We start from the raw sequence: 16,111 nt of genomic DNA on the forward strand, positions 1-16,111 counted from the left end.
TATTGGAATGGGTTATCAAAAACATATCTAGAACATGATTCCAGATCACCTGAGAAATTAACACTATGGTAAAAGTCAAATTTGAACATAATGGGAAAGATGTTCTGCTGAAATTCTTGGGTTTAATAAAGAATTAACATGATTTACCATTTTAATAATTAAAATTAATCTTAAAACTCTAGAAGGAACTTTGGACAACTTAAGGTGCACTTAACTGGTTCCTCTCCGCAGCTGCAGGCCAGAACGTAAAAAAATGAAGGCTTTGCCTTGTCTTATTTCTAGGCCCTCCATCAGCCACAGAGTATGTTATTTTCTAGTTCTCCTGTTGCTTTACTTATTTGTTTGGCTGTGGAGACTGGTAGCTCCCTGGGGTCCAATTCAAATAGCTATCTGTGGCACACCTGCAGTTCCTTGTTCAAAGACTGGACTGAAAACATGGCCTTTCGCCAGTTGCAGGAGGTTGGATGTAGCCTGTGATACCCCTCCCTCTGCTCACTGCACTTTTGGGGATTTTGTCCCCCCCCAAAAAAAACCCCACACCCCTCTCTGCCCTTTTCTCCTTTTGTCTAGTTCTATCATTCTGGCTATTTTCTGTCTGTTTATAACCCACCATATCTCTTCTCTTTACCTCTTATGATGGCTTTTCTACTTTTATATCACCTTACAACCCCCCCCCCCCATCAACAGCAGACCATCTGCTGTCAACTTCCCATCAAATCTCCCTGGCTTCCCTCACTGTCTTTCTTACACAATCATACTCAACACATATTGAAGCTGCAATTTCTCTAATGCTTCACAAAGGGGGAAAAATATCTGCAGCATTTAGTTTCAGTAGAAGGCCATAACAGTATGATGCTTTCTCCAGTACGGGAGATGGAGAATGAGAAAAGGCGTTCAGGTAAGACAACGCCCCGTCTCATATACAGTTCTACTGATGAGAAAGAAAATGCCCTTTCCCCCTGCACTTTTGCAATTGATAAAAGGAGCAACTTTAAGAAAAAATAAATAAAAACTATTTTAAATTTATAGAGGCCATGAAACAATCTTATTATGACATTGCCCTCTAGCTGCAGCGTTTTAAGAAAAATCTATTCTAAAACACAATAAAAATAATACAATAAAATATAAAAAATAAAAGTGATCCTACCCAAAACCAGTGTGGGTTTTGAATTGCTGCACAAAACTCAATTCTTGGCAATTGCTCAATTCTTTTTAATTTATTCCTCAATTGGTATCTTTCCTCATTCTTAGAGCTTTCCTGTGAGCAGCAGGAAAATAGCCAAACCGAACCAATGTTCAAATGTGTATATACTGATTTATTCTGGGTCAAGATTTGATGTAGTAGAGAAGTGAAATCAAATAAAGTAGCTACACACATCTTTCTTTCCTCTCCCAATATTTTAAATGCAATCATTTGGCTTCCAACTATTGCATGTGTATTTTCTTTTTTCTTCTGAAGAGCTTAGCTCAGTGGTGGTGAACCTATGGCACACGTGCCAGAGGTGACAGTCAGAGCCCTCTCTGTGGGCATGTGCGTCATGCCCCAGAGATGGCAACTAACTCACCGAGGTCCCACGTGGCTGGATGCAACCCGGCATGGCTGGTTTCCCCCCGTCCCGTCCCTCCTGGCCTCGTATGCTCTCCTTTTCCCAGGCACGACCCACTGCATCGCCTCCTCAGCTGTCGGCCGGCCATCCAGCTCAGAGGCGGCTTCTCTGAACTGCTGGCAGTGGGCTGCAGAGCCCCAGAGTGCACCGGTCGAGGGGCTGGCAGGCTGTGGCTGTTAATGGACACCATTGGCCCCCATGCGCTCGCTGGCCTCTGTGTGCAGGGGCCAATGGTGTCAGGCAGCAGCCGCCCTGCCTCGCCTCAGCCCACAGGACAAGCCTTCTGCCTACCACCTGCCAGAGACCCTCTGGATCTGCCTACCACCTGCCAGAGACCCTCTGGATCTCCCCCAACCCTGCCCACCCCCACAGGCGTCCCTCCCCATGAGCAATATTGAAGTGACCATGCCCACCTTGGCCACACCCACCCAATCTGCCATGACCACAGCCACGCCCATCCACTGGGCCATGCCCACCTGGCACCCGGCGATAAATAAGTGGGGTTTTGGGTTGCAGTTTGGGCACTCGGTCTCTAAAAGGTTCGCCATCACTGGCTTAGCTCTTTATGATAGGAATAAGGATTAAGTTGTAGGGGGAGTGATCAAAATTACTTAGGATGCTATATGATGTGGTGAGTACTTGAACTTAGGTCTTGCAACACTTATGCAACATCCTTATGGTTACAGGTGCACCTTTTTGGTAACAATTTTTTTACCTGTAAGTACTGTACGTTATGTGGCTTATAACAACATCATTGAATGGGCAGATAGTAATGATGTTTTAAAGAGGCAAGGTGGATTCCTTTAGCTATCCCTACTTCACCTCTTCCCCCCTCCCAAAATCCCTCCTTCAAACATTTTGGCCCACCCTCTCCCAAGATATTCTCAGGATGCAAAAATGGAGTGTTGGGAGGCTACAGATCGCCTGACAATTTTCAGCATCTTTCAGTCATGACCAAAATATGTTGAAGACCACAGTTTCTCACTCTGGGAAAAGCCCCCAAGTTTTAGGGAAGGTAAATTAAAAAGTGTGTTGCAAGATGTATCTCCTTTTAAATATTTTCCAGCTGAGAAAAGAGCAGCATTCTATTCATGTCCTATAAGGATTTTTAAAGCGTCAAAATGAAACCCTGCATAGGATAGAAATGAAGATTGCTAAAAGTGAATAAAAAATTAGATTAATGAGAAAAGAGTAAGATTTAAGGAATAGTTTGCAAAAGTGTTCTATCCCCATTCTGTTCTTTTTTATTTTGTTGTGGTACAATTTATTTTGGCAGACAAATGGTTCTTGTGAAGTTGGGCTATCATTCTCTTCATACCAACTGCTCTAGGCCTGGAAACCGCATTGTGCTGGAAAAAGAGAGCCCATGCCATTCTTGCTGGTGCTTTTTGTCCCAGAATGGCATGTGTCCCCTGAGGTTGATCTGGATTTCAGTGGAATTTAAATGCAGTAAACAAATAAAACTAGCCTCAAACTATCTGGTAAGGATAAAACAATGTGATCTGGTAAAGGTAAAATTATAGTTTCTAAGCTTAGATCCTTCTAATAATGATGAATTTTGGCTCACATTGGAATCACAGTTTGCAGTTTGTGAACATTTCATCCTTGTCCTAGAAAAAGGTCTGTCAGATATGAATTACGGACGCATGAGAGAACCTCTTGTTAGTTTGAAGATTTCTTGAGGTAATTCTCTTGTGGAAAGCTTTAATGAATTCATGAGCCCCAGTTTAGGTTCTTTACTAGATTAAAGTAGTGTGTTTGAGCAGATGGCTGTGTCACATGCCGTTTATATATAAGTTGCTTGGAGATATTCAATATGGCTATATTTAGCTTGCATAAAATGTTGTACCTAATCCCTGTCCTCCTGTTTATCAAATAACTGTTCTAGTGACTGCATGAAGGCTCTTATCGTTTTTTAGATTTGGCTGTGCTTGAGCAAAGGAAAAGAAGCGGGGGGAACCACACAAGTAAAGAGGTTAAGCTAAAAATATCCAAGTACTTGTAAAGAGAGCAGGTCTGCCTCAAGAGTATTCTTCCATTTGAAAGCAGTTGGTTATAGAAGCTGATTAAAAGGCACCGAACAGAATAACATTTCCAGTATCTGCATTCAACCCAAAATCCACCTCTTCACTTCAGGAAAGGATAGCTGTAACCTGCTAGAAAAGTGCTTATTAGATGCTGCTACCACCACTGACATAACCTCCTGTATGAGCAATTGCAGAAATGTTGGTGGAAGTGAGGGGACCATACTTTAACAAAAATATCTTAGCTTGACTCTGCTGTTCAGTTTTAACCCAATTCATAGTTCTAGGTACCAATTCTTAAGTGCCCTGCAGATGGATACCTTAAACTTTTCCTTCCTTTTTTGATTATAACATATATTTTATACATGAATATATATTTAAGGAAACAAAATAAATTGTTTCATAAAAAAGAAGACGGAAATAGACATATTGATTAAATAATAAAATATCAATAAATAATTATAATTTTTATAATTTTTATGAAGATGTGTTGAAGGAAAAAGAATAGGACCTTCAATGACCTTCATTTAAAAGCTTACATTACTTTGGTCTTTTTATCCAACATTGCTATATTATTTTTCTTGTTCTTTCAGTGTGATGTCTGGGAAGAGATATGTAAACATGTCTTTATTTGTAAATAGAGTTCTTTAACTGATGAAATCGAAAAGACCCAAACCCCAGAAAACTCTTATTTGCATTATGTGGGTTTATTTTTCATTCCTGCCTGGTTTTGTGTCATCCTCTATATATTTTATTTTTCATTTTTGTATGTTATTCTATATTGTATTGTGGTTTTTTTCATTTGTTATTTTCCTTTTTGAACCACCCACAGTTGTTAGGCGGCATGTATATTTAAAGAAATAAATGATTCTTTCAAGACTTGCACCAGTTTGTGGCCTTCCACACAACACAATTCAAGGAACACTGCTCTGATATGCTACATAGACAACTACATGCTGTCACTGTAGTATGCACAGGGGATTTAGTTTCCATGTCTGTTCACCTCTGGTGAGCTCTCTGAAGAGAGGCTGGCAAGTCTTCTCAGCTATAGCATCATTGATATGGAACTTTCCCAACAAAGATCTGCCAAAATCCTCCATGTCCTAAAACCTTATTTATTTATTTAATAAAATTTCTGCCCCACTCTAAGCTGGTGCAGTAGCTCAGCAGTTAAGACACTGGGCTTGTCAGCTGAAAAGCGGGCAGCCCACGTTCAAGACCCAGCACCATGCAACAGGGTGAGCTCCCCGTCTTTGCCCCAGTTCCTGCCAATCTAGCAGTTCAAAAGCATGCAAATGTGAGTAGATGAATAGTTACCAGTTCAATGCGAAGGAAATAGCACTTCATGATGTCACGATGGCCACATTACCACAAAAATGTGTTTGGACAGCACTGGCTCAATGGCCTTGAAACAGAGAAGATTACCTCTCCCTATAGTGGACAATGACTACTGGACTAAAATCAGCAGGGATTCCTTTATCTTTCTTACCATTTCAACTATGTGACTCTGGGTAGTTTACTGTAAAAAATAAAGTAATAACATAAATAGTAAAGACTTTTTTTTAAAAGCAATTGGGCAATGAAATTGTAAGCTACATAGCTTCCTCTTATTTTGGTGTGCTTTGGTACTATTTGTTTATATTGTTTCATTTGACCCTTATTTTATGATAGTCTCAGCCCTTATTTTTGAGACAGGTATATAGAATAGTCACTAGGAGCATTGAGTATAATTGTATATGGTACAATAAGAATTATTGTTTCTGTTCTGTTCCTGCTTAGGGATTTTATGTCCAGTATCCTGTTGGATAACTCCTCCAAACCCTTCATCTCATATGAAATTTCACTGTAAATCAAGTATATTGCCAAAAAAGCCAACAGAAGCTGCTAAAAAAGCCAACACAATGCTAGGCTGCATTAACAGAGGTTTAGAATCAAGATCATGTGAAATGTTAATACCACTTTATAACGCCTTGGTAAGGCCACACTTGGAATACTGTATCCAGTTTTGGTCACCATGGTGTAAAAAAGATGTTGAGACTCTATAAAGAGTACAGAGAAGAGCAACAAAGATGACTAGGGAACTTGAGGCTAAAACATATAAAGAACGGTTGCTGGAATTGGGTATGTCTAGTTCAGGGGTCTGGCTGAGGAATTCTGGGAGTTGAAGTCCACATGTCATAAAAGGGCCAAGTTTGAAGACCCCTCGTCTAGTTTAATGAAGAGAAGGACTAGGGTTGACATAAAAATTGTATAGGGTTTCTTGCCTAAGGAGGGGATTAGACTAGAAGACCTCCAAGGTCCCTTCCAACTCTATTACTAGTACTACTACTACTACTATTAAAACATTTGCAAATGTTTACCCTTTGTAGTAAAGAGACTGTGTTTCTCTATGTTTTGTTTAAGATATTGCTATGAGGATACTTGTTAGCAATGACTGATGTGGAATCTACATATGCAGATTTCATTGCTTCAGGAAGAACTGGAAGAAGAAATGCTCTTCATGATATACTTGTGTCTTCAACAAGTGGGAATTCTAGTGAACTATCCCTGAAATTATCTGAACTTGACATAAATAAAACTGGTAAGGATCCAAAGAAAATTATGCAAGAGGCATCATTCTAGAAAACTGTTTTAGGTTTTGGTATCTATGCACTATTAAATTTATACTTACACAAATATGCGCAAACACACACCGTATATACTGATCAAGTATAATTTGAATACGCACATAGACAGACATATAAACACTTCATAGCTTAGAAATGATAGCACCTTTGGTGTACCTATGATCCGTTAGGATCAGTAGCCCCTTTGTTTCTATAGTTGTAGAGGGACAGGAAGGATGAACTACTTAGAAGGGTTTGTTAAGCCTATTATATTAGTGGTGAGTTTTAGCTGATATGATGAGTCGTAAGCTATTCAGGCCAATATTAGAATAAATATGATTACTACTGAATTTTTTTAAAAAATCACTTCCAGGAGACGAATTGATGCAATTTTTCTCAGCTGTTATAAGAATAGCTTAGCCCATATTTCCAGAACAGGGAAGTAAGTATCTCATACAGAGTAGCTAGGGTTCATGACCATGGTGGATATCATAGGCCAATTTACTTATAACCTACATAGGGTCAAAAGGCAATGATCATAAGCCAAGGTTAATTCAGGAGACAATTTGATTTAATAGTTGTGATAGTTAAATTCTCCCTACATAGAGTTCTACTAACTCCTTGTGGATACATCTTATAAAATGCTTCTGAACTATATGTGTGTGTGTGTGTGTGTGTGTGTACACACACACACGTTTAGCTATTTTAAGAAAGGCAAGAATAGTGGTACAGATGATAGTCTATCCCTTCGTATGTCTCAAAGTCAGCCATTAAACTAACTAATATGCTGAGGTACATGCCATAATTATGAAGTGTGGGAGAATGTAAAAAACAATACATACATGCTATACCACACGTTTTATGTCTGTCATTAAATTTGCTCCTCTGAAATACTAAAATCAGTTTCCTTAGATAGAACATTGGGAATGGCTTGTTCTCTGGCTATAGAATGCTATCCAATCATTTCTAACATAATGAAGCCCCATTTAATGTCTTCTGCAGCATTTTTGCATTACTTAAGTGGCAGCCTGCTTCTATAGTTTGAATCTTATTCTCCTCATTTTATATAATTTAGGTTCATTATATAAAATTTAGGTAACCAGTTAGTGTTGTTCAAAAGCAGCCCAGACCTCTATATCTTCCAGATATGAACACAGTGGAATATGCAAATTTTAGTTGCATTGTTCATACTATTGTTACTAAAAATTATCTTTGTTTCTTGCAGAAGGGGAAGAAGATGCACAGAGAAACCCCACCGAACAAACTGGGGAAGCCCAGGGGGAAGCAGCAAAAGAAGAAAGCTGACGTTTTAGGTTGACTGACAGTTAAAACTGTACAAATATTTTCCAACTGCAAAAGCCTGTTGAAAAAAAGGTTGCATCTTGTGAGCAAGCCACTTGAACAAAAAATAAATTTAAAATGGACGAATCTTGTTACCAGAACCTGCACAATGCAGTACAAAAAGAGGGAATGCAGGTGGTAACAGTAGACAGAACATTTTCTACCTTTGTTAGTAATGGTTGAGACCTGGTTACTGATCAGGAGACTTTGTTGACAGATGGATCTCATAAACAAATGTCCACATTGAAATACAAAATAAAAATGATGTAGATCTTGTAGCAAATAGCATTCAAGTGAACAGAAGCTTGAATTGGATTGTATCACAATGGCTTCAGTGATCTTCTGAAATTGTCTGGCTAGAGTATTCACCTATTAAAAAAATCACTTGTAAAGGAAGCACTGTTTGTTTTTAAAGAACTCTGCTTCTCTGTTTTCAGCCACATTACTTACAATGTTTTATATTGTACAATTTAGATGCTCCACACTGCCCTTTGAAATGCTTATGAAAGCAACTGTGACAATGAATTTTTCTACAACTTGTTTTGAAAGGGCTAGGGTTTTGTTTTTGTTTTCTGCACCATGTGTTGTGTGCACATGATCATCAAATCAATTGCTAAACTGATGAAATTGCTCATTTAGTTAGGAATCAGCATTCTTTCATTTACAAGAGAAACCTTTAACATAAGTAATGTATAGTCAGGTGTGTCTTGTGTTTTCTCAGTACAGTTCTTTGCTTGTGGGTAGTTGGAAATCCAAGAATATTTAATTCTTTAAGGAGTATTTTTGTTGTTCAGGCAACTATGTAATTGCTAAAGTATAAGAGTAAGCACAGTATATATTAAAAGATATGAGCTCATAGCAGGTGAGAAATAAGAGAAATGAGCTCATAGCTGGTGAGAGGTAAAATCTCCAACACTTTAGTAAAGACCTACTTCCTAAAATGAAGAAGAATTTATTATAGCTTTTAGAATTGGAGTCTTCTCACTTTTCAATCAATATTAAAGTAAAAAGTTATTTTGTTGTGGCAATCAAATGGATATCAATCACAATTTGTCCCAAGTCCTAATGTTTGTTTCTTTATTTAAAAAGTGGACATATTTCAACTTTGTTTCAAATACCATGCACTTTTCAGATACTTATAATTTTATTAAAATATTAGTATAACTTTGCTTTTTAGTAAATCTAAACATTGGTTAACAAAACATACATTACTGTTGTGACCAAGGTTGTTGTTTTCACAATATTACTATTTTACAGTTGTCACATGGACATTGTTGGTGTGAGGTCTGTAAATACTTTAATTGGCATTGAATTTGGTAATTAATGTTAATAAATAACAAGCAGCAGAATATTTATGGCTCATTAGCATAGTATTCTTCTCCATCCCTTTGCTTGTATAGACGCTCATTAGTTATATGCATATTTTGACTGAAGAACCTTCTGCTTTCAATCAAAAGTTATCTTGAGGTTTCTATTCTGATGACCTTCATCATTTAATGTTTAGCTCTTGACAGTGTGCCTGTCTTCTACAGCAAGCACTGTATGTCTAACCCATCTAACACTCTTCAGGAATTCAAGAATATGTATAGCCAAATCTGATTCATCAGTTTTGTCTCTTCTAGACTCATTGGAGATATGTCATGCAGGAATGGGTCACTTTTGGGAAATGGTGCATGCCTGTCACTTGTATACTTAAGCAGTGTGCTCACTAAGCCACCCCTAGCATATCTATGACACCTGTTAAAGCAGTCGTCTCAATAGGATGTTCTTTGTAGTTCGGTTCCCAGAATTCTCAACTAGCTTGGCAACAGGTATCCTCCACTTCCTCTAGGGAACAAGTTAAGCATGATAGTCTTTCTAATTACACAGCATGTTTATCTCCTCGACAGACCTTACAGTCTCAATTCTATCTTGAATAGCACTTTTTCCCTAACAAGATACACCATGGTATCCGAGAGAATAATAAAGTAAAAAAATGGAACGAGAGCTGTCAAATAACATATGGAAAAAAGGAAAGAATCAAGCATTTTAAAAGTTATAAAAAGTTATTTATAAAAACAGTAAAGATGGAATAAAAATCTAATAGGTAAATAAATAAAATGCAGTATTTAAAAAACAAATTCTCACTACTGCCTAAATTTAAAATGCAGAAACTCTAGTTTTGTTAATTGTAATTAACTTTGTTTTATTTCCTCCTTATTGCTTAGAAAATAGAATTTTCTTTCAGGTTTTCCTTGAATGGTTGTGGGTTTTGATCTGCCTCCCACCAGAAGTCATCAGCATCCTTTTCTCTCATAAAAGTGTATGAACTGCACCTCTACATCCATCTGTCCCAGCAGTCTGTATTATTAAGTGGCCAACTATGTGCATTTTCAAGACTAGGAAGAAATAGCCCCTTCCTGTCATCTTCCGGTAAATAATATTCTTCATGAACTTTTCCAGGTATCTTTAAAATCATGCAAGTTGCTAGCAATATATAAAATTTAACTATGAGCTATGTGAAAAGATTTTTTCTCCTGCTGGTCTCCTGTATCTAGTTTAGTACATGATCTCAAGTACTAGCATTATGAAGAAAAAGGAAGAAAAACTTCAATATTCATTCCATGTATGGTTTTATATACATCTATAATGTAGGAAATCTTGGTAGTGATCAGAGAGTCCTAGTGATGCAGTGGTTAGAATGCAGTACTGCAGGCTAACTTTGCCCACAGTCTGGAGTTCAATCCTGAACAGGCTCGAGGTTGATTCAGCCTTCCATCCTTCCAAGGTCAGTAAAATGAGTACTCAGATTGTTGGGGGCAATATGCTGACACTGTAAGGTGCTCAGAGTGCTGTAAAACATGAAGCATTATATAAGTCTAAGTGCTATTGCTATTGCTGTGCAGACAGCTAGATGCAGGTCCTGTAATTAAAGCTGACACTTTTGAGGAAAGGTGCTTCTCATATATAGTTTACTTTGCTACCTGATAGCCTCTCTCTCTTCTTGATTTTATCTCAGAACTAGTGTTAAGGTTTCCAGGCAGATGATTTTGAGGAATTTCAATCTCCATGCACTGGAGCAAAATTTCTCAAAGTATAAGTTTAAATCTGAAGATAGTTGTAACTGGGGGTATCATGTATGCAAAGCAGAATTCTGAGAGAACTCAGATCTGCTTTGCCTAGACAAGCTGTCTAGCAAGAACAGAACCAAGTTCTTGTATGACTCATCTTTGCATGCATAAAGCTGAAGTCCAGAAGACACCAGCAGTTACATTGCCCTACTTGTTTGGCATACAGGAGTTGCAAGGATGGATCTCTCTTACGTGGCAGCCGTCGACCAGTCAACAGCAAACACATCAAATTAATAGTGAATGGATGTTTTGCTGTCCAGAGCAAAAAGTATCTCTGCTTGCAGAGTCAAAGCCCTGTAAGAATTCTTGTTTTGCACATGCAAATTTATACTATGTTCTGAGAAGGCAACAACAGGACAAGTCCTGAAAGAATTCTAACTCTGCATACATAAATGGGATATTAATTGATAGTGAAGAACCCATTTAATGTTAAACAGATGGCACATTCACTGCTACCAAGGAAGAGCTTGTTAGATTTATTTATGAAGGGAAGGGGTTCATAAATTTATTTACCATTTTAGAGGGACATGAAATTACAAGGTTTGCCAATGTGTTAAGTATGCTATATAAATCTTGCCATCCACAGAGAGATTTTAGTGAATGAATTTGCAATTGTAAGAAAAAAGATGAAATTCGGGGATGCTGTCCTTTTTGGAATACCCACAGTGCCAACAATTTGTTGAGCAGAAATGCTAGTCAGTACCACAATTTGGACATGATCTTAAGACATTGTTAGCAAAGCTACAGAAATGTACAGAAATCCATCTTGGTCTAAATATCTCATGAATACAAGGCAATTTCATATAAACCATATAGTGATTACAGAAAGGATACGTCTGATACCACTACATCCTAACAATTACAAATTGATCGCAAATTCCAAACCTGGCAATGTGTATGTTTCTATCAATATTTCCTTTGCTACCAAGGGACATCAGTGACACCAAAACAGGATGGGAGTTTTGGACAAACATGTAAAAACATATCGCGTTTCAAGTTGCCTTAAATCAGGGGTCCTCAAACTTGGCCACTTTAAGAAACATACACATTGCCAGGTTTGTAATGAAATTGTAAATAATTGTGCAATAGATCAGAGGTCCCCAACCACTGGACTGCAGCCTGTTCAGAACTGGCCACAGAAGCAACTCCACTTGCGCGTACAGTGGACAAGCAAGCACGCATATGCAGGTCCATTAGTGTGAGCAGCAGGCAGCTGGGCTTGCCATTTGCACAAATGAAGCTGCACGTGCTCACCTGCTCATGGGGAATTATCCCCTCTTCTCCCCACCCGCCAGTCCACAAAGCCAGAAATGTTGGAGACTGCTGCAGTAGATTACAGCATTTTGTGCAATACTTTGTGCATTTAGTGAAACAACCTACAAAACAAACAGGTAGTCCTCGCTTAATGCCAGTAATTGTGACAGGTAACCCCCACTAATCAGCATAGTGGTAATGTCACATAACCGCACCAACTTACGACACTTGTGGCAGTTCCAGTTGCTGTTGTTAAATGAACCCCATGTAGTCATTAGGTACCACATCGTGTGATCACCATTTGCAACCTCCTGCAGGCAGTCCATTACTTTGCTTGTTGGAAGCTACCAGTAAAGTTGCAAATGGCAATCATGATTGGGGGATATTCTTACCATCATAACTCTGAGCTGGCTGGCAAGCAACCAAATTGTGATCGCATGATCCCAGTGATGCTACAACAGCAATATCATAATTCCAACTTTCTGTACTTCTGAAAAAATGTGCAGAATTATTTTTCAGAGCCAGCAGGGGGAGGTCTAACACTATGTTTTCACCATTATAAATTATTTTTAAAAACAAATTATTCTAGAAAGACACCTTATTGACATTTTTTTTGTTTTTATGATTTAATGAGAAGAATTTGCTTATTTGTTCATAATCTTGCAGATCTGCAAATCTGATGACGCACTGAACTTTTGACTGTCATTGTGGCTATGTTCATAGCACATAACATATTTGTTCATGATTAAACAAAAATAGTTTGCTTAAACATTTTCTGGCGTGGCATAACACATTGAACCAGTGATGGTGAACTTTTTGGGCTCAGCATGTCAAAAATTCAGAAAATGCCTCACTTGGCTCTGCTCATATGTCACCTCCTGCCTCCATCACCCCTGAACAAAAGAAAAACAATCTTTGCATATTCATTTATTTTTAAAAATATAGTCCACTCATGTATATGATCCCCAGGATCTGATTTGCACCCCTTATCTTCAGGTGGTGTTCTCTTACTGTTGGTCGGCCCCTGCAGCCTACCCAAGGCAGCTCCACATCACACAAGGCCTTCATTCATGAAGCAACTTGTTCTTTGGCCTCTGCATCCTCCAAAAATCACATGAAAGCACGCCGTTTGCTTGTGATCTTTGGAGGCTCTGCAGACCACATGAGAGCACAGCCCTCCCACACAACTTCTAGAGGATCCAAAAAGTGCGTGAGAGCACACTCCATTCTCTTGCAGTCTCCGCATTCTTAAAAAATTGTGTGAGAATGGGGAATTCTTTAGAGAATAGTTATGGTTGGGTGTTGATGAATGTTGGTGTCTCACCTAGGTCTAGATTTTCTTCTATATTCTGTAATTCACCTTTTGAATTATAAAGAGCATCACGCCTCATTACTTCAGTTCATTGCCATGATCTTACAAGTTGGCACATGGGATGAGATGTAATGACTTATACGTATACACAGAGTAGAACATCAGTAAAGAAAGGCAGGGAGGTGAAGGGAGGAAAATCATAATTATTGATAATAATTAGGAATATGGGTTCTAAAGCCTCTTACCCCCAACTTTTTTTTAACCAAAATATTTGTACTTTTGGTATCTCCTTAATTCAAACACTGCCGAATGAAGCCATTAAAATGTACAGCTTTCATGAGGCTTTAAGCACCTTTTCAACATGATCCCAAAAACTGCACTTCTATACTAATAAATTGTTGACATCAATAATATAACTTTATTTGCAGATGATGATCAAAATCAAATGGCATGTACAAATGACACAGGGCTTGGATTGTGACACTACAGATGCCATCATGCATATTTTGATCTTCTCATTCAGAAGGTAGTTTCAGGATATACTACACTTTCAACTGTCTCCTTAACAGATACTCCTTTACCTAATATTCATTCTGACCATTGTTGACAATAATTCATCTGTTCTTTTATTACAGTAAGTATTGTGTACCCATGCTGAGCTGTAAACATTAAAATATCCTTCATATGTATTCTTTTGAAAGGTGAACTTAAAATGTGCAAGAAGCAGTAAAAAAATTTAAATGACACATTTGTATATATTCATTTTATTTTATTTCACATTTTATTGTATTAGAATTCCATACTTAAAATGATATTTGCATTGTGTATTTTTTTAATTTTCAAAATGTTTCTTTTCCCTGCAAAAGATAATCCTGTTTTTGAATGTCATTTACATACAGTGTATTAAAATTTCTTGCAAATGTCTTTTGGTGATATTTACAAGATTACTATACCGGGCAAAGTGACAGAGGATGCTTCCTTTGAAACAAAATCTCAAAGCAGAGATTTTTCATTATGTATTTCCTGGGATTTAACCAAAAGATGGGAAAAGAGATGACTATACAACAACAGACCAAACCCTCACAAATACTGTCCCTCACTATCAGCTTTAAGAATAAGTACAAGAACTGAATTGTGAGAAAAACTCATCAGTTCTGATACTCCTTTAAAATGAAGGAGAAAAAACAAACAATAATAATGCAACAAAATGCTGATGCAGTTACTGTTTTTGGTTTCCATTTTTAGATGCTGCCAAGTAAGTTTCCAATGATTTTTAAATCTCAACTATCAACTAGTAACTCTTTAATATCAAAAATGGTAATGCTGCCATTACATACAGCACTATTTTTTTTTTGCTAATCCCATAAATTACAAATGTCTGTATCACTGGTATAATGGTTTAACCTTGAATTTGCATTATGAAGAAATTCAACTTCAAGTAATAGAACCAATTCATCTACAGTATATCATTCTGTTATATCTATCCACTGTATTTCATTTTTCTCTCTTCAAGGAGAAAAGCAAAGCTCTCACATCCAAATCAACAGACCTGTTCTCTTTAAGCTCTTTTAAAAAAAAAAAATGTTGGCAGTTCAAAATATATACAACCATTAAAATGCTATTTACTGACAGAGGGTAGAGGTTTGAAAACCCAAGAGATAAACAAAGAATAGGAAAGGAATGATTTCAGAAGACTGGTAGACAGGCTAGTGGATAAGTGATGTAGAGAATAAGGAAAAAGAGGCTAAGCATACCCATTTCACACTGTTTCCCTGTGAGATCACCCACCAGGTTTGTTACAGCTTACATTTGGGTCAAAAATTAAATTTAGACAACTTGCTCTTTATTTTTATTCAAGAAAATATGGTCACTCAATAAAGCGGTACAAAGTTCTGCCTGTCTCCAGTTGTTTCTGCCTGTCCCATCAACTCTTGCCAAGATGGACACATTTCAGTTCCCCTGCAGAAATGTGCCTATTACTACTGCCCTCCAAAATAGCATTCCACAGGCCCATTCATCTCCATCCCTCCTCTGCTTTAGAAAGGCATTGAACATTTCCCTTTTCAAGCAGGCCATAGACCCAAATGATTCTATGACCACTGCTGAGTGATGGTGTAAACTATATATTTTTGTAATGTTCTTTCCTTCAGTGAAAATGTTTATTTTTGCTTCTTGGTTGTTTTTACTGAGCCTCTAATACAGGTGTCCAACTTTGAAGTCTTGTGGACTTCAACTCCCAGAATTCCCCTGTCAGCCATGTTGTCTGGGGAATTCTGGGAGTTGAAGTTCCCAAGTCTTAAAAGATGCCAAGGTTGACTACCCCTGCTCTAATGTGACCAGCTTTAACTTCATCTGATCTGTAAGCCAATTCACGTCCCGTACATTATTACTAGATCCAAAAGACACTCCTGCAGTCACCAGGACTCCAACCACGCCATGGCGTCTAACTACGATGCGAATCCTCCCCTCCTTGCGGAAAAGCAAAAAAAAATAAAACGTCTGGTATTTCTGCTGGGCGCGATGCAAAAGAAAAAATACTCTAAAAAAAGTTCCCTGGGAGATACGGCCAATTAAAGGTACTGGGAGTAGAACAATGTCCAGGCAAAGAAATTGGACACCGAAAAGCCCGCCCTTTTCTACGCCAGGGCGGCGACCGCGGAGAAGAAAGAAGCCCTGGCTGTTGCAACGGAGCCGGAGCCGCAGCCTAGGCCGGCCCATCCGCACTGCGTGCCGCGCCGCGCCGCCTTCCACCCCTCCTTGTGCTGGGAAAACCAATAGACGCCGGGGATGTTAGCGGCTGGGAGGTGGCCGAGTTGCTACAGCAGCGGCCGGGAGCCGGAGTCTGGCAGGGAGCGCC

General features: G+C 38.4%; 1 protein-coding gene across 1 annotated transcript in view; it reads left to right on the forward strand.

Moving 5' to 3' along the window:
- The window catches only part of PKIA (cAMP-dependent protein kinase inhibitor alpha), a 34,171-nt gene extending 24,621 nt beyond the window's left edge, over nt 1-9,550 (forward strand). The window contains exons 2-3 of the mRNA XM_015814525.1: nt 6,035-6,212; nt 7,463-9,550. Of these exons, the coding sequence (XP_015670011.1) occupies nt 6,062-6,212; nt 7,463-7,542 (231 nt within the window). The 5' untranslated portion in view covers nt 6,035-6,061 and the 3' untranslated portion in view covers nt 7,543-9,550. The remainder of the gene's footprint in view (nt 1-6,034; nt 6,213-7,462) is intronic.
- The last annotated feature ends 6,561 nt before the right edge of the window (nt 9,551-16,111 follow it).

The sequence above is a fragment of the Protobothrops mucrosquamatus genome, unplaced genomic scaffold (assembly GCF_001527695.2).
Source record: "Protobothrops mucrosquamatus isolate PMUCROS unplaced genomic scaffold, P.Mucros_1.0 scaffold260, whole genome shotgun sequence".
In the NCBI taxonomy this organism is placed as follows: domain Eukaryota; kingdom Metazoa; phylum Chordata; class Lepidosauria; order Squamata; family Viperidae; genus Protobothrops; species Protobothrops mucrosquamatus.